Here is a 17,300-nt window from a genome sequence, read left to right as displayed (position 1 = left end):
CCCTAACCCTCCGTTTCACCGCAGTGGCCCCCGAATTTCCCGTTTTGGGTCTCCGGCACATACTGATGCATGGATATAATGGTTGTCACTATTGGGAATGCCTGTGGCTATATTGGGTGTTTTCATGTGTGTGAGTGTGACAATGGTCCATTCATCCCCTGTGTTACAATAACATACGTCTACACACTTCCTTTTTCACAATTTGTTTCTACACAATCATGTTCATTCACATAAATATCAGGTCTATTAACAAAGCAGATTAGATGATGATAAACGACGTATGAAAATGAACTGTTTACTTTGAAAACAGTGACTTTGCCGTAATACTACAATAAAACAAAGAAAACAAGACAATAATATTTAGGCAGTTGTAATGGCTTTAATGTTATTTATGGTGAAGTGACCATTTCACTTGTTGTTTCTTATTCTTATCCCAGTCCCTTCCACTCAAAATGGATTATTGTTATTAATAACAGCCAATTAATTCATAATACACAATTGCAGGTGTGGTTAGCACTTAACTGCATTTATGCCATTTTTTTGAGTAACCTGACAACTTTTGGAAAAAAAGATGGCGACTGTAGGAATGATTTATTTTTGGAAAGTAACAAAGAGCTATTGTAGGGGAACGTAATGTGCAGTGAGATCATCATATTTCTTTCAGCAAGCGTGTCTACTTTTTTGCACATTGTGAAACTGTGAGCGAGCCAACGGTCTCGTTAATTACAAATGCAGAGTTTCGCCGGGACTAAACGAACTCAATATCTCACCGTAGATCATTCAATTAAAAGAATGACACGAGATAAAGAAAAACATACATTGTTTAAGCATGTCCTTAATCATAAATAGCACATCTGTGTCTTGGGAGGATTTGATTACATTAAAATCAACATCGCAATCTGCAATCTTCATATACTACTATTCATCATTTCGAAGCTTCTAGAAGTGAATACTTCTCACCATTATGTCTTGAGATGCATTGTAGCCAAAAGGTTTGCATTGTACTCTTTTGAATGTTCCCAAGCATGTATATCCTTCTTATTGACTTCCTCCCACTGACCAAAAACACGAGCGAAATGTTAAAAGTGGCTTGAGGCTTTTACAGGAAACTTAACCTAAGATGACGCCAATTGTTTATGGGTCATTCTACAATTAGAGAATTAAAACTAGAACTACAGGAAAAGAATGTTTGGAAATATGTACAAATGGTTCAGATGAAATTTCAATTTAATTTTTTCCTGGATATGACTTGTTTGCCCTTTTTGATAAGCAGGAATTGCTAGATTAAAAGTTTATTTTCTTAGAAGATTTGCAACCTTGTGATGCATCATTTCTATTTATTTAAATCATTTTATTCTGTAAACTGAGGTTATCAAGATGCTGATAGTTTGTCTTTTATTGATGAGAAGAAGCAAAAAAATGAAGGCTCATTTTTCATGGGTTGGAAGGAGAATCAGACTCAGCAATTTCAATATTTTGCGATGATTACAAAAATATATATTTAAATGCAAAGTAAATAAGGTTGCAAATTGAAATTTTTAGGTCTTGTGTGATTTAGATATGAATAAAAAGATGTCCATCCATTTTAATTGTAAAGATCATGCTTTGATGGTCCAAACAATACAAAAGGCACAGTATGGCCACAAATAGTTCATAGAGAAAGTGGGAAAGATTGTTCCAGTCTTTTGTACTTACTAAATTTCCCACCGGCAGCTTTTGGTCAGGAGCAGAAAACAGAGGCTGGTTATGAGACCAAACAATGAGACAATGTGCGAGTCGGCATCCAGCGCATTCCAATCAAGTATTCGAGAGGCCAAATTCACCAAATTGCCTCATTAGAGGTGTAAAAACATTTTATAGTGTGGCTAAGATGACTACTGTGTTCGTGCGAGTCAGCCATAAACATTCCACTTTGGTTTGTCTGTTACTTTTTACCACACGGCAGGAATTCAATTTCTCATATTCAGCTATTTGTATGCACCCTCAAGCACACAGTCTTTGCTAACTTGTGCTCAGAAAGAGAAACACTGGCTAATCGGAGAAATTCAGAGTAGGAGACCTCCAGAAAGAAATACGCCGTCTAATCGGAGTCATTCAAAGTCGAAGGCTTCTGTTTTGTGTGTGTTGTGTCAAAAACACACACACACACACACATGTGGAAAGGGCGTGCATGGCCACAGCTCTCAAAATAGTCGTTGGGTCCTTCCCACCTTAATTAGAGACGGTTCTAAAACCCTGATTTTAATTTTAGACCGGTAGCATTTGGGCCACTCGCACACACACATACACACTCACCCAGTTGAAATTGCACACTTTCCTTATTTATCCATCTGATAGGTCACAGATGAATCTAAATCTGCAGACCACAAACCACAACGCCTTGCTGCCTATAGCTCCTCCGTCTGCTCACTGGAGCACAATGCAGAACGCTCTATAATAAGCAGTATCAAATGCAGGCGTGTGCTTAATATAGCGATCCAAAATACGGAGTTAGTCAAGTCATTCTGGATTGTTTTATACAAATAATGTTTGGATTGGAGTTACCTCCGCCAAGTGTTGGCTAATTTTTTGGTTCAGTACTTCAATCTTATCTGTAAGATAGGGTTTATTTTTCAGACAATATGAAACCATCAATTTGAATGAACCAAATTTTCATGTGGAGTACCTCAAGGATCCATTTTCAAACCGCTTTTGTTTAATATCGGTATGCTTTGTTTAGACAGTGCAGTATCTCCTACCAAGGTCAGGAATTATTTTTTACATATTGTTTTGTCTTAGTTTTTTAAAGATTTGGTCTCAGCACAAGTACATATTCTCAGAAACTTTGTTTTAGTATTTTGTAGGTGGATTATTTTGAAATTTGTAGTGTAGGATGCATTGTCCCAATTCTGAAAGAATTTTGTTATTGATTGTTTACCTTTTTAAGCAGCAAAAAAGGAAAATGCTAAAGACTTTTGTCCACATCAAGAAAAGCAGAATGTTGTTCTTCAGAATCTCAATTGTGCAATCCTGGTAAACAACAAAGTAAAGTAAGACTTAAGAAGTAAACAATTCAACCTTGAGTTTATTTTTGCTCTTAGTCGTTAGTTAGTCGTATTTTCCACTTCAGGAGGCAAGTCCATAATCTCTTCCACTCCTCAATGTGGTCTCCCAGTAGACTGACTCACTCAATCACAGTTAACCAACACAAAAAACATTTTGCGTGCAATTACACGGATGCTCCATGGCAAGTACGAAAAAGCCTAGAAGTCAGGCAATGTTCTTTGGTGATTGCTACAAGGCTGCCAGTGGCTCGGAGACAATGATGCCATTCAAATCTTGACGTGCATTCGCTGCTAAAGTGCCTGTTGTGCTCAAGGGCATTTAGTCTCTCGTCTGTATTGAATACAGCAACTCTCAGAGGATGAGTCCGGGTTCAAGTGGCCTCACAGCACCATGGGTTCGGGTTTTATTTGTAAAACGAAAGGGTTAAGCAATTTGAATGTACCCAGGCGCTGAATAGCACGGCACAGTCTCGAGGCCTCTTAAAAAGTACTTAGTGTAAAAAAGATGATCTAAGAGAGAGATCCCAGCTTGTGTTCTTCCTCGGTCCACTCTAAGTAAATTAGAGAGAGTGGGATTCACCCCACACTGTTTTTGTAGGCCTGCAAAATATCATTTTTTGTCTCCTGGAATGATAAAAATGTCACAGATTTTAAGATAAGCGTCACGTAATGTGTATCTACTGCCAGAAAACTGAGCAGTGTTGTGCTGTCTTGGCACTAACATTTTAGTATTTATATACCGTTTCTTTTCTACTCTTATTCACACACGGTTTCTCTAAATGACAATTTACGAGGCCAAAACTATAATTGTGAAAAACCCACGCAATGTCTGGCCAAACCTCAGACATCAGAGGCAAAATTAAACATGTTATCTTCCATCTAAATTCAACTGCAGATCGCTTTTTTGTTACTCGCAGAGAGACATACACTAATGACAGTATATTAAATACTTTGAATATTTCCTTAACATTTATAAAGGTTAAATTTTGGCCGTTTGGCCAAAGAATGAAGACATTGATATTGTTTACCCTTAAAGGTCTGCCTCTACTTCATAATAGATCCTGCTGTGTCTTACGCCAACTGAAAGTATTTCGGTAATGATTTTTCCTTTCATATCCAACAAACATTCAACATTTGATTCCATCTTTGGTTTGGCAGTCGTACATTGTTGCTCCACTATGACTCTCCTCATTACTCTGGGTGCAAAGTATGTGATGTATATCTATTTATAAGATGAAGTATCTTTTTGATCTACACAGCACTTGAACTAAGGCAGGAAAAGAAAAGCAGTAAAAGCATGGACAGACTTTTGTCAAACGTTCTAGCCGTAACGTACACAAATCAAAGTAGTCACGCAATGCTTGCCTCTATCGCTTTCAGCAGACCTGAATCACCTCTTAGGAAACTTTTCTTATATTTACAAGAAAGTCAGCACTACCGAGACACACGCACTGCATAGTAGGCTAATTAAAACAGCTTTAATTCAGCCAAGAGACGCTCATGGAAAATCACACGCGTTATCTGGCTCTGACTGACAATTGCTCCTACGGTTGTTTTAGGAGTTTTGCTCTTTCACCTCACTTCTGGTGTAAAGACCAAATCTGCAGCTTAAATAGTGGCCTACTGCCTTGTATTGCAACTCTTTATTAGACGAAAGCTGTACCGCTTTGTCTATATGGAGACAAGTCTCAAAGTGAAGTGTTTAATCTCGACACTTTATCACCATCGCTCAATTTACCATCAAAGTTCCCCTGAGCTAGAACATACCCCAACAGAGAGCACGGCAAATATCTACTGTTGCCAAGCAATTATTATTTCTCATGTGGATTATCATGCGGACAAAATTCTCATTATTTTCCTTGCAGCTGCAGTGCACCTTGTAACGTCTAAATATTTAAGGGCCACACAAGTTTATTTAAGTATGCACTTTAGACACTAATGGATCTCATTCATGCCTTGAACAAACCAGGATGTGGCATTTCCTACTTGTATTATACATTTCTAAATCATACTTGTGGAACTCAGGACCACAGTATATTTACTTTATATTTTACCCATGAGATCTAATCAAATGTGTATTAGAGCTGGCTCACCAGTGTATACTCTCGTGCATGCGGTGTTCATATTACGAGTCCCTGAAAGCTTTCATTGTGTATTTTCCATGTTAGTTTAAACACAAAACATGCCTTTTCTTCAACTGTGATCATTAATAACTATATTTACACTATTCTCGGTCTAATTTACACTTCTTTTGAAAAATTGGCCAAACAAAGACGTGAAAGCCGGAACTGGTGGAAATACTGTGCATGTAAATACATCTGAGGGTAGCAAACTAAGTTTGAATTAAAGCTTTCTTTCCACACTTTTTCATAGCAGCATATTCTTTTTCAGTGGAGGACATTGTACAGTGTTTTAGTAATGTATATCAAAAACAGTGATCGAGCAATGCATTTGATTCCAAATCTTTATTTTAGTATGAAAATATTTCATGTGGTCAACCGATGGTGCAGTGGTTATTGCGCCTGACGCTCGGGTTTGATTTCAATTCGGTGTGATTGTGAGCGTGTCTGGTTGTCTGTTTCATTGTGCCCCGCGATTGGCTGTCAACCAATTCCGGGCCTCCCCCGCCTGAGCACCCCCCGTGAACCTTGTGAGGCTAAGCGGTGTGGAAGATGAATGAAAATTGTATGTTACGCACGCTATGTATGGAGATGATAAAGACGCATAATCAGCGGTATTGTCAAGTACTTTGTTTTTTGGGGGGACACAATTAGATGTTTATTGTAGCTTCCCAGTTATGAAAAACAAAAAACTCTAAAATAAGCCAGCAGTTTTCTTTTTTTTTTTTTTTGTCTGGCATTTCGACCTTCTGGTTGCGGTTTGGACGGGACACGCTTCTGCACCAGGTTGCGAACAGGAGGGCTGCTGCTGCTGCTGTGCACCACACTCCCAACTCTAACACACACACACATTGACCCACAACCAAAAGCAGCTGTGGAAAAAATTTTGACGAGCAGCTGCAGTTTACTCTTCTGACAGGTACACATGTGGTGTTGACCACAGGCGGAATTGATCCTTGCAATAGTGTGGCTCTGTCTCCAAGGTCCAACATTGGAGACCATCTTATTCAGGGATCTAGAGAACATCCAACACTTAGAAAAACAATAATGCGCAAAGGTCTTGCTGTTTTAGAAATGCAACTAAGACATATAAAGCCAAGGATGGAATGTTATAGTCAGTAAGGCAAAGACCTCCACCAAAGCCAGTGAAATTCTATCTTTCTTTTTTTGTCATTTCTCTGTTGCTTTTTTTTCTTTTTCCTGAAGCATTTTACTGTATTTCAGTTTCTTCATTACAGTACAAACATATACATATTGACAAGTTGACCCTTTTACAATTTTAGGAAGAAATCTGATTTATTTTGTTGCTACAATTGATTACTTTCTGCACATTTTTCCTTCCTGAACTCTGGTTCACTTTCTGGCCGCTTTGGTATAGCATTTAACCTAACAGAGGTAAAAGCAACTCAACTTTTCAGCAACTTTTGAGCTACATTCCAACTAATGCAAAGTTAATTTACAAAATTACGCTAAAAACAGCTATAAAATGTGAAACCTCAAAGTGAAAGTTCCTAAGGTGAGAGGCTATCAGTTACAATAGATAACACAAAGATGTTTGGGTAAAATACACACATAGGCCTTAAAGGTTATCACGTTGATCATTTGATCCTTTTCACACTCTGCAAGAGGCATCTGTTTTCACAGGAATGGCTCACACACTATAAATGAATGAATGGATGCTTATTTGTGTGACCAACGCTGTTCACTAATTTAACCGTGACATGAACTGATCTCTGTGGCTCTAGTCAACCAATGTTTTGATCTCATGTGCATTACATGTAAATGGATTACAAGAAGTCTTTGAAGGCGACTGGAGTTGGACATGCATGCTTAACATAGATGACTCAATTAGTGCATGGGGCCTCAATTTTTAAGCGAATGAAAGATTCTAAATGCAGCACTGAGATGGTCTGGACCAAGTTAGTGCATGCCATGTGTTGTATAGCTAATTCTATTCATCGACTTTGTTTACAAATCTGTCGCAAAGCTTTCTTTTGATGACATTTGTCTTACTTGGGATGGTTACCTTGTTTGGCCTCGTGTTTGTCAGCGGCCACCTGCCAGCAAACTCTGCTCTGCGCCGTCTGCTAGGCCCGTCCGGCCGGGAAGTTCTCGCTCTTCTTGGCCTCACCATGGAAGTGGGCTTCTGAATAAACAGCTAATTGGCTGGGTTTCCTGTTTAGCCGAATGGGAACGCAGACTATTTCGGTCTGTTTACAGAGGTCGGCCGCCCTGGTTCTCAGAGTAACTCTCTCTTTATTGTTTATAAGAGAACAATGTCCTTAATGTAGCGACATGTCACACACACACACACACATAATTGTGCAAAGTCTGGAAATGCTTAATATTGCTGGAAATACTTGATTGGAGTTGTGTGTGGAAAATTTTAAATATAACTATTTTGGTTTGCGATTATTTGGGAATGTCAACTATGAAACCGGTCGAATTATCCATTTAAACTCTAATGATAAGTGTCAGTTCTACACGTTCACGTAACACGAAAATTAGGATCACTAATATTGAACACAATTCTATAGACAAACATTGAGTATATTAATCCAACGAAAGTAAAGCTGCACATTTTGATGGTAGCAAAAGTTACACCAATCAGGCAGGCCCTATGTTTGCAGATTCAGACAAACATAGGGCCTGCCTGATTGGGGTTTTTTTGTTTTGTTTTTTACACAAAAGCTGAGTCACAGAAAAGTATTCTGTATTTTACCAGTCTGTATTGAATTAAATGTCGTGTTCCTTCACCAGATGGGACTTTCTCCTCTTCTATCTGTTTTGAATTACTCTGCCAGTTCCGGATGTCTGTAGCTTTCATCTCAGGGATGCTTTCTGTTATAATGATGAAGCTTTGCTCAAAGTCAAGTGAGAGACCTCATGTGGTGAGAAGCAGAGCTTCAGATTCAGGCACCATCATGCATATAAAAATGTCTTTTAGAAAGTGTCTATATACCCATGAGACCATTCATGGGGTGCAGATGGTCCAGGTTAAGCAGTTGAAGATTTTCTTTTTTAAAGCACCTCCCTACTTAATATTTGCATGGACATATGAAATATGATGAAACAAATAGATGAAGGCATTATATTTAGTCATCATATCAATAGGATCAGTATAGGGAACTTCCATTTGAAACGTATTACCTGAAATTAGTTTTTATTTATTCATTTTAATCATTCTTTTAGTCTTGAGTTTTGTTTTGGCCTATTCAAGCTTATTGGGGGTTCATTTTGGCGTGTTCACCAGCCGGACCTCCATTTTTTTTCTTCTCCAAATGAAGTGTATGTGTGAGTTGCACATACAGTACACTGTCTGGACTGATGCACAACGGCACATGTTCACACTCGGTCTCAACCCCCAAAGTGCAGGTTATAAACAGTGCTGCCAAACATAATCAAAGTTGTTTACTTTTTCTTGTCTTAAAGCAACATAATACATTACTGAAAGTATTTAGAAAGCGAGCCACGCCACAGCACGAATAGGTTCTTATTATCAGCACTCCTTTCTCCAACAACCTTTGCAATTATGTTAATTGCAGGAAAACAAAAATGATTTCGCTAACAAGTTGCCTTTCTTTTCGAGAGGGTATTTGCTGAAGGGAAGAAGTGAATGTTGGCCAGTTTGTTCCAGTAAACTCAGGCTAGATGATTTAATCAGATCATTAACTTATACTTGGAAGGCGTGGAGCTGAAGGCAGTGTTTTTATTGATGTGGTAGGAAACAAGTGGGGCTGGGGAGGGGTTCACTGACTGTTCACAGCCAGTCTTGCTTTTAAAGGTGCACTCATGGCTCCACTGTCTCGATTAAGGCACATTTAATGTCACAAACACCCTATTAATCACCACGTGGTACGAAGGAAAATATCTTAAAACCCCAAATGTGTGTTAATGATGGCGCTCGTGTTGGTGTCCCGTGGTGAGACACCACTAGGCAATGTCCTGGGCTGTAAACTTGAAAACTGTCGACAAGCTTGTGAGCAGCTATGAAAACTAGAGTATGTCTGCCAAGGTCGTGAATAAAAATACATGTATGTAATTTAATGTATGATCCAGAAAACGGCCTTTTGGGTTCTTCTTTTCAGACAGGTTGCGAGGTGAACAAATATTCTGTATCATTGCTGCCATTATTTTTTTATTCTATTTTTAATTATTTTCCATTTTGAAAATCTAAATAATTCATTTCTGTTCATTATTCATTCATTTGATGACATAATTCTAGGTTTTGCTGCTTTATCAAATTGAATTATTGATGAATTAATTTTGATTAATCATATATATTATTACAACATGAGTGAGAGTCACTTAGAATTCAATAATACACAATGCAAGGTGTTTTTTAAACAGGACATTTTTCTAATATGCAGTGAGGAACACTTTGAATGTGACTTGAACTACAAAATGAGAAAAGACATTCCTCTGCGACTTTTTAAAGGAACAAGGTTTTTATTTTGTTTGTTTGTATCTGTCCTATAGTTGCACACAGACCAGCCAAGATCACATTGTTAACAAAAGAAGGGTGGGATTATAATAAAGGAGTGCTGTTTGTGCCTGTTTGTTTTACTCTGTATTTTAGCAGGTCACTTCCTATTAAAGTGAGGATGTTATGAATGGATGTGACTGCCCGATTTTAGATTCCGAGAGGGCAGGAAGAGTTGCAGCATGACTAAAAATGTTTAAAAAAAAAGTATAACAACAGTTTGTCTTTCATACTAAAATTTATTTTGGGGAATAGTGAAATCACAATAACACAAAAGAACTTTGATATTTAAATCCAAACTAATACATCTTTTTAATTTTGACACATGCTGCAATTACCTTGTAGAAGGTGGGGGAAAATATTTTCAATCTCGCCAATTAGGTCTTTTCTTCCTATATAAAAGCAAAGCCAACATCCCGTTTATGGAGTGCAACCACACTTCCTCTGTTCACTACTAAAAGAGTGCCACATCACAGCGCCTGCCACTTGTGCTTCACTCTCAAATTGTGACAACCAAAGAGCCTTGTTGACTCGGAGTGTCCATTTCCCATGATCCCTTGCTACTTAGTATCTCAGTCTCACTTCCATTGTGTCTGTGCGGTGATAAGACTACGGTGTCCAGACGCTATAGACCTCGTGTGTAAAGCTTATGCCTTATGTGTAAAATTTTCCCTTTTGATGTACAAAAGCATGGAAAATGATGATCAAGATTACCAATACGCTCATAATCCAGATGTTTTTTTTTCCCATTTCAACTTTATTTGGAACCATTTAGTCTCCTGTTTGGCATGAGCACAGTGTTCTTACTCTTTCACTAAAATAAACGTCAGTATGATCAAATGTATTTTAACATCTTCTCGAGTTAAGATTTTCTTTTTCTTTGCAGAATACTGAGCCACAACAAAATTCAAGTCCTGAACAATGGCTCCTTCTTTGGACTTAATGCCCTGGAGAAGTTGTGAGTAGCTCATCAATCTTTATCAATAATCAGCCTGGCATGTGTATCGTGTGTGTGTGTGTGTGTGTGTGTGTGTGTGTGTGTGTGTGTGTGTGTGTGTGTGTGTGTGTGTGTAGTTTGCCATATGTGTGAACTGCTTTTTCGCTTTGGGGCCTTTGGGGAGCGAATCAGGCAGGATATGATGGGAACTGAGCGCCTCTCATGTGCTCCATTCTGCAGGCTTAAGGCCAACAAGGAGGATGATCCTCTGTTCAGGCTCGTTATGCATTAGTTCTACTGACAGGTTGTTAAGGTTACACCTCAGTCATTCTCAGTCCGACAAATCCCTCGTCATGGGAGGCTGTCGGCTTCCCTCCTTTAGATATTGTTAGTGGTGTTATCTCTTTCAATGAGCTGTTAGACGGATGACAGACAAGTGAAATAAACATTACAAAGACTCTAATGGCTTTTCTGCTCTATGACTGAACTCAGCTACTCATTTCAAGTCAGTCAAGGGATGGTACAATTGTGTAGTTCATCTGTCCTTTTTTAAAAAATAATTTGCCCAAATTAGGGGGATAAAAGAAGTTTCCTTTTCCAATGATACAAATGTGAACCTTACATTATCATTATTTTGAAATAAAATCCTTTCTCCAGGTACTAATCCTAATATAGTAGGAAATGTGCGCAATGTGTTGAATGTTCCTTCTCAGACTAGCTTCCATAAATGGCTGTATATTCTTCTTCTCTGCTTACTTTTGTCTCCTCTTAATATCCCTTGTTGAAAACCTTCCTTTTTTGGCAGTAGAGCCAAACTCAAAGGAAAACAATGAATTTAAATGCAGTCCCTTTGGACTGAGATTTCCTGAGGTACCCCGACGTCTTATGTTATTTGATAAGACAAGTCGAGAGGCATATTTTATCCCAAAAAATCTGGTCTATCATTGAATTGTAAATCGTTTTTATCATCTTTGTCGGTTTTACTTTCTCTTTTATGGAGGCAGAAATTGTGCACTCATCACTTACTGAAATGGTGAAGTGCTAAACCTATGACATTGGTGTCTGTCTGTTATTATCTTTGTGCAGCGGTTGCATTGGTCTGGTGTGTTTACCAATAACATCGTCGCACGATTGCCTCTCTACAGTTTTGTTGCTTTATAATAACTGAAGAAAGCTTTGCCACATTCTGGTAGCGATCAACACACTCGTCCTCTGGGTCAGGATGCTGTAGCTTCACAAACACACGATAAAGGCGTATTAGTACCACATGTCAGCCGGATGCGTCACCCATAAACATTTGCAAACATCTCACAATTGTTATAAATAGACTTCAATTTGCTGCTGTAATTATCATGTGTGTATTTACCTCTACACTTGTCTGCAACTCTGCAGCGAGGTCACCCAATCTCGTGCTACATTAGAAAATATGCTGATGAAGAATGGGTGAACGGATGAGAACGAGTCCAAGAAACATTTTCAATGTAAAGTGAGATGAAAGTGCTTGTTTTTTTATTCACTTCTGGACAATGTTCCCCATGCTGCTGAAGGGTTGCTGGCTAGAGTAACTCGAGCTTGGCCTCTCGCTGGCCATTGTATGTGCAGCAGTGGTAGAACTAGCAGGAGACAACCGGGTGAAGCTTTTCCCAAAAACCGAAAAGGCTGACAAAGTAAATTAAGCGGCCGGACCGAGGTTTCACATCGAGAGATTTGGGTGTCCATTGTAGGGAGAACACATAGAACGTAAATCATGTAGGCTTCATTTCACTTCCCTGCAGGCTCTCTGAAATTCTACAGTGGAGGTCCGCTTATTCAGCCTTTTAATTGAGCCGCACCGCTGATCATTGCATTCCAGCAAATGGGAAAATTGATGTTTGATGTAAAAAATGCAACATTCAAATTCTCTGTTGCAATGTCTTGTGGGGAAATGGAGCCATTATACGTTTTCCTTCCTGTAGCTTCCATTTTTATTTGGCCAAATAAACCTGCCATTTCTGTTTTGGTCGTCTCATTGATTCCAGTATGTCATTTCCATATGCTTGTCATTTGGAGCCGCAGTGAACAGTTAGTCATATTATGTGGTCAATCAAAAGGCAAACCCACGAGGGTTGAATAAACACACATCAGGGAAAAGCTCAGCATCTCTTCCCCTATGCATAGTAGATAAACACTCACTAGCTTGCACACACTTAATTTAGTTTGAAAACACATTTATTTGACGGATTATAATCCCTTAAGTGGAAATTCAAATACACTCTGTTGTATTATTTGTTTTCTTTGCGGTGCACACTCGGTTGCACTGGATGATGAGCACCATTTAAAATGTTTTCTCAAAAATTGCTTCAATTTGAGGTAAAAATACTGGCAGTTGTGGTTGCCAGAATTGTCCCTTGGAAGAAAAGTATAACAAACTACATTTTAACTGATGTTTACAGCAAAGATGTCTAAAAAGAATGTATGTGTACACTTGGTGGTAGTTAGTTGAGTGCCATTTTCTATTGCTCCTCTCTCTGGCCAGGGTTTTAAACCCATAAAATCACTTTAGCAGTTGACCATGCTGACTACTGAGCTAAAAGACTAGTGTAACTTGGGCTGCCGTCACTGTCTTTTAAGTTCTCAGCGAGTAAAATTGTCTTTAATTTTACAGGCGGCGCATTTACACAAACTTGTCTTCAGTATCTCAGCAGTCAGGACGCTCAACGGCTACGATAATGGTGGAGGTTTGACTCCTTTTCAGAGAGCAAGGCTAGCCATTATATCACAGATGAGCCACTGCTAGCCCTTGCAGAAATGCCATGTGCACGCTTCCTATTATGGACATCTTCATTAGTTGTCAAGGCGTTTGAAAAGACAACACTGACACTAGAAATATTCTTTGTCAATGCAATCTTATCTGTTCTTGGGAGCGGGCCGAACAAATGAATAGCTTAGCCGCCCTCGCTTCGACTTTGCAGAAATCTACACAGTTAGCCCTTTCTTTTGGACAAACCTCCTCAAAGCCACGATCGCCTTCATAACTGGCCAAACCACCCAAGTGCAGTGGAGCAATTTAGTCTTGTTTGTTTTTGCCTTGTAGCTGTGTTTTTCTAGTCTTTAAAATAGTCGTGGCTTCCAACAACTACATTTGGAACTGGGAATACCTCATTTCTTTTCCACTTTTGGAATTGGATCACACCTGGCTAATGTGGAAGAGTGTGATATATTGACATAGTTAAGTTGCACCTTTTTGCATGCATAGATGGATAAACTGTTTGTAAAAGTGAAAATCATGGTCAAGCACTATATTTGTGTTTCTTTTGGTCATCTGTGTGTTGGCAGATTGTTTCTTGGTTCATGCATAATTAACGCACAATAACATGCAAGAGATGAAAGTTCCATGGAGACAAATGGAAACACAGCAAAACTACATTCATCAAGTCATGGAGCCTGGTATAGGTGTTTGTTTGTCTTTGTGCTAGTTAGTTGGCTGACCACTTTCTGGTTTGGTGGATGACATTATATGTATTTTTTTTCCATTCCGGCCCAGGAGGAGGTGTTCCACTTTGAGTTCAATGGGAGAGGAGAGAAAATATTTCATAGCTTGTTTGCTTTCGCTGCACTGGCTTTTAGTCATAGTTTTACTCCTTTTTATTTCATTCAACACAGTTCTAACTCAGCTCATAAAGTAGTTACACTCTCAGCGCTTTAATTTTTTGTATTTAAACATTCTTTTTTCTATTATGAGCGGTTTAAGACATTTACAATGTGCATACTAAATACTTTGAGCAGCCTCCTCTCACATAAAGGTCATTATGCTATATTAACTTTCCCTTTTTAATATGACACATTAAATTACACTTTCTACCCAGTTAGAATCCCAAATATTATGGCATTAAAGTTGAGTATATTGATCTAAAGTTTGCAGGAAGATACACTTAAAGTTAACAGGCCTCCACAAGTGTCCCCACCCCTGAGCTGATGCACGCAGGCCCACTAACAAGCCGGGACCTTTATGAGTTGTGAACAGATCCCAGCGCCCTGTCCAGTGTTGATTTGAGACGAGGTAATGAGAATAATGAGCAAAAGCGGGCTGAGGCTTCCTGGCTGTTGTCCAGCTTAGCCCCCTATGCGCCATGGGACACGTAGGACAGGCAGGCGAGGCACAAGAGGCCCTCATTACCAGGTCTGTTCACCCTTACGGGGGGGGGAGGAGAAAGGGAGCAGAGGGCAGCAATGATGATGGATGAGGGAGCAGCAGGACGCTGCCGTGGACAGAACGGAACGGTTTGGCGGCGTTATGTAAACTCCTCAACTCAAGAGAGTCTAAAATGACCCTTGCGGGCGGGAGAGAACATCATGCAACATTTAGCTGGCCTTTTGCAAAGGTTTGGGCTGCATCCATGGTATATATACTTAAGGCAGCATTATCACATTATGTTTATTATTGATTAAAATGAGCGTACTTTGTGTGTGTGTGTGTTTTTTTTTTTTTGCTAAATAGGAGACAGGCGACTCTTGAGCGTTTAGTGGTTAGGAAGCAGTCCAATTTAAACAGGCAAGCCGACTCTTGGGAGGGGTAGTCATGATGGCTATAGATGGCATGGTGGCCGGAGAGAGTGAGGGAACACTTGCCCCTGCAATTTGTCTTAAATAAACGTGAGCTTGTTTTGCTTAGCGAGAGATTTCCAAAAAAGCAAAGTGTATGACGTTGATGAGTTAGAACAAAGAAGAGGTGGGCCACACATACAATCGCAGAGCAGGGCCCTTTTGTCTGGCCTCATCTGTGTTTGCACTTGCCCCACTACTACTTAAAAGGATTGTGGGTGCCATGCATTGACAATGTTCATTTCCCTGCGCCATCCTGCTTGGGTAACCTCACGCTTATCGCACAGGGGTGGAGCGGGTGAGGAAAGGGTTAAGCGTGCCGGCGAGAGGAAACAGAAAGGGGGGTGCTGCTGGACTTGATAGACTCCAGATGTGCCTTCCAGATAAACTGGAGGAGCGGGGTGTTTGTATTACAAGCCCAGCTCCGTCATGGCTCCGGGGCTTTATTGAAACTCATAGCTGCTAGTTAAGCCAATTACCAAATTCAATATAATATATACAGTAGTATATCACTAAAACTATTCTGAAAACTTCCAGGGAAAAGTTGATAAGACATAAATAGGTTTTTCCATTTGGAAAGTATTTTTACCAGCACCCCCAACTCACAGTTTCACTAGTTCTAGTACCACTTTTGTTGCTGTAGTCCAAGCATTAAGTCAATAGCAATAAGTTTCAGTTTGCTTCTGTGGTCATCAGTAAGTCTTTTGATCACTTGACTTTTCCCAGGAAATATTCCAGGGTCCATTTTTAAATTACACTTGACTTTAGGGAATTTGGGAATTTGAGATGTTCTTGTCATTGCCTCAGTCTGAACTGTTAAACTGTTCTAATAGACAGTGTTCTTAGTGCATGAAATGTTTTTTTCACAGGCATAACATGATTAATGGCCAACAACGTGCCTGTTATTTGACACACAAGCAATAGCATTAATCGTCTGTTTCTTTGGTTCTTCCAAATTCCCAAAATGAGGTCAACAATGACTGGAAGGTAATAATTTTTTTCATGGCAAAATACAACCGCACCCCTGTTGCTGCAGACTATAAAACATGCCAATCAACTTAGCAAGTGTTGCAGAAAATAAAAGTGTCACTCCTGTTCTACTCCTCCATATCTAAATGAAGGCTCTGAATGTTTTCAAGCATGTTACTGAATAAGAAGATAAGATTATAAAATGAGCTGTCCCATTTGAAATATGATCATAGTATACCTGGTTTTGGCTAGACTTTTTACAAAGCAATCGGTTTCCAGATAAGCCCAGACAAAGGTTGATTAGGTATGCAATCTTAAGGGAGCAGAGCAAATAAAGAAAATAATCAGAGCAATGGGCAGCAAAGCAGGAAATTAGTAGGAAAACAAGAGCTCTGCAGATCCTGGTTTCCTGTTTTGGGGGAAAGGCAGGAGTGTGTTTGGGGGCGCGGTACAGAGACCCCATTGTGAATAAGTGTGTTAAGAAGTAAAGAGGTGGGGTCTGAACTCAGCACAGGGACAATTTTGTTCAGTGTTCAATCCCCCAAACCACCTGCCCCTCCCAGAAGGGGAAAGCTATCTTGTGAAAAAAAAGGAGAAAAAGGAAACTGTAAAAATAAACGAGTGAAGGCCTCTGCTAAGACGGCAACCAGACAGGAAATGACACGCGGAACAAAAATGGTTCCTCTGACCTTTTGTCGGGAAATAAGGAACCAGTAAGATCTTACTTTCTTTCTTTTTCTGATTTTACATACAGCAAGCACATCGAAGCAACAAATACGTTTACAATGCGGGCGGGATAAATTGAATTTCAGGGAAGAAATTGGCCCCAAGATTGTGATGGCTTTCCATAAAAAATTACAGGAACAGGAAATTCCTGATTCCAGTCTAGCGATAATGAGCAGCCATTCCCTGGCTTCAGTCATTTTTCCAGCTCCCTCTGGGGCCGTGCCTCAAACAATGTCAGTGGAGAGCTCACGTCCCCAGTGTTGTGCTCCTTTTAGTGAATTTCTTCAACTCTGGAACGCTTTATGCATCTCCATTGTCTCGCCACGCTCCGAACATGCTTTTCAGACACAGTAGAACAACTCTTTGCAACGCTTTATATTGAACTCAAGGAGAAATTCATTTTCTAGCCAGGCAATTTCTTTGCAACACCGAGCAATAAA

At 39.5% G+C, this 17,300-nt stretch overlaps 1 protein-coding gene across 1 annotated transcript in view; it reads left to right on the top strand.

The window, feature by feature from the left end:
• Positions 1 to 17,300, top strand: part of LOC144215418 (adhesion G protein-coupled receptor A2-like) — a 34,051-nt gene that overhangs the window by 6,287 nt on the left and 10,464 nt on the right. Inside the window, exon 2 of the mRNA XM_077744338.1 lies at positions 10,534 to 10,605. Within this exon, the coding sequence (XP_077600464.1) occupies positions 10,534 to 10,605 (72 nt within the window). The remainder of the gene's footprint in view (positions 1 to 10,533; positions 10,606 to 17,300) is intronic.

Source organism: Stigmatopora nigra, chromosome 22 (genome assembly GCF_051989575.1).
Source record: "Stigmatopora nigra isolate UIUO_SnigA chromosome 22, RoL_Snig_1.1, whole genome shotgun sequence".
Lineage (NCBI taxonomy): Eukaryota > Metazoa > Chordata > Actinopteri > Syngnathiformes > Syngnathidae > Stigmatopora > Stigmatopora nigra.
Note: the sequence above shows the minus strand (reverse complement) of the source record. Positions and strands in the feature narration are given on the sequence as shown.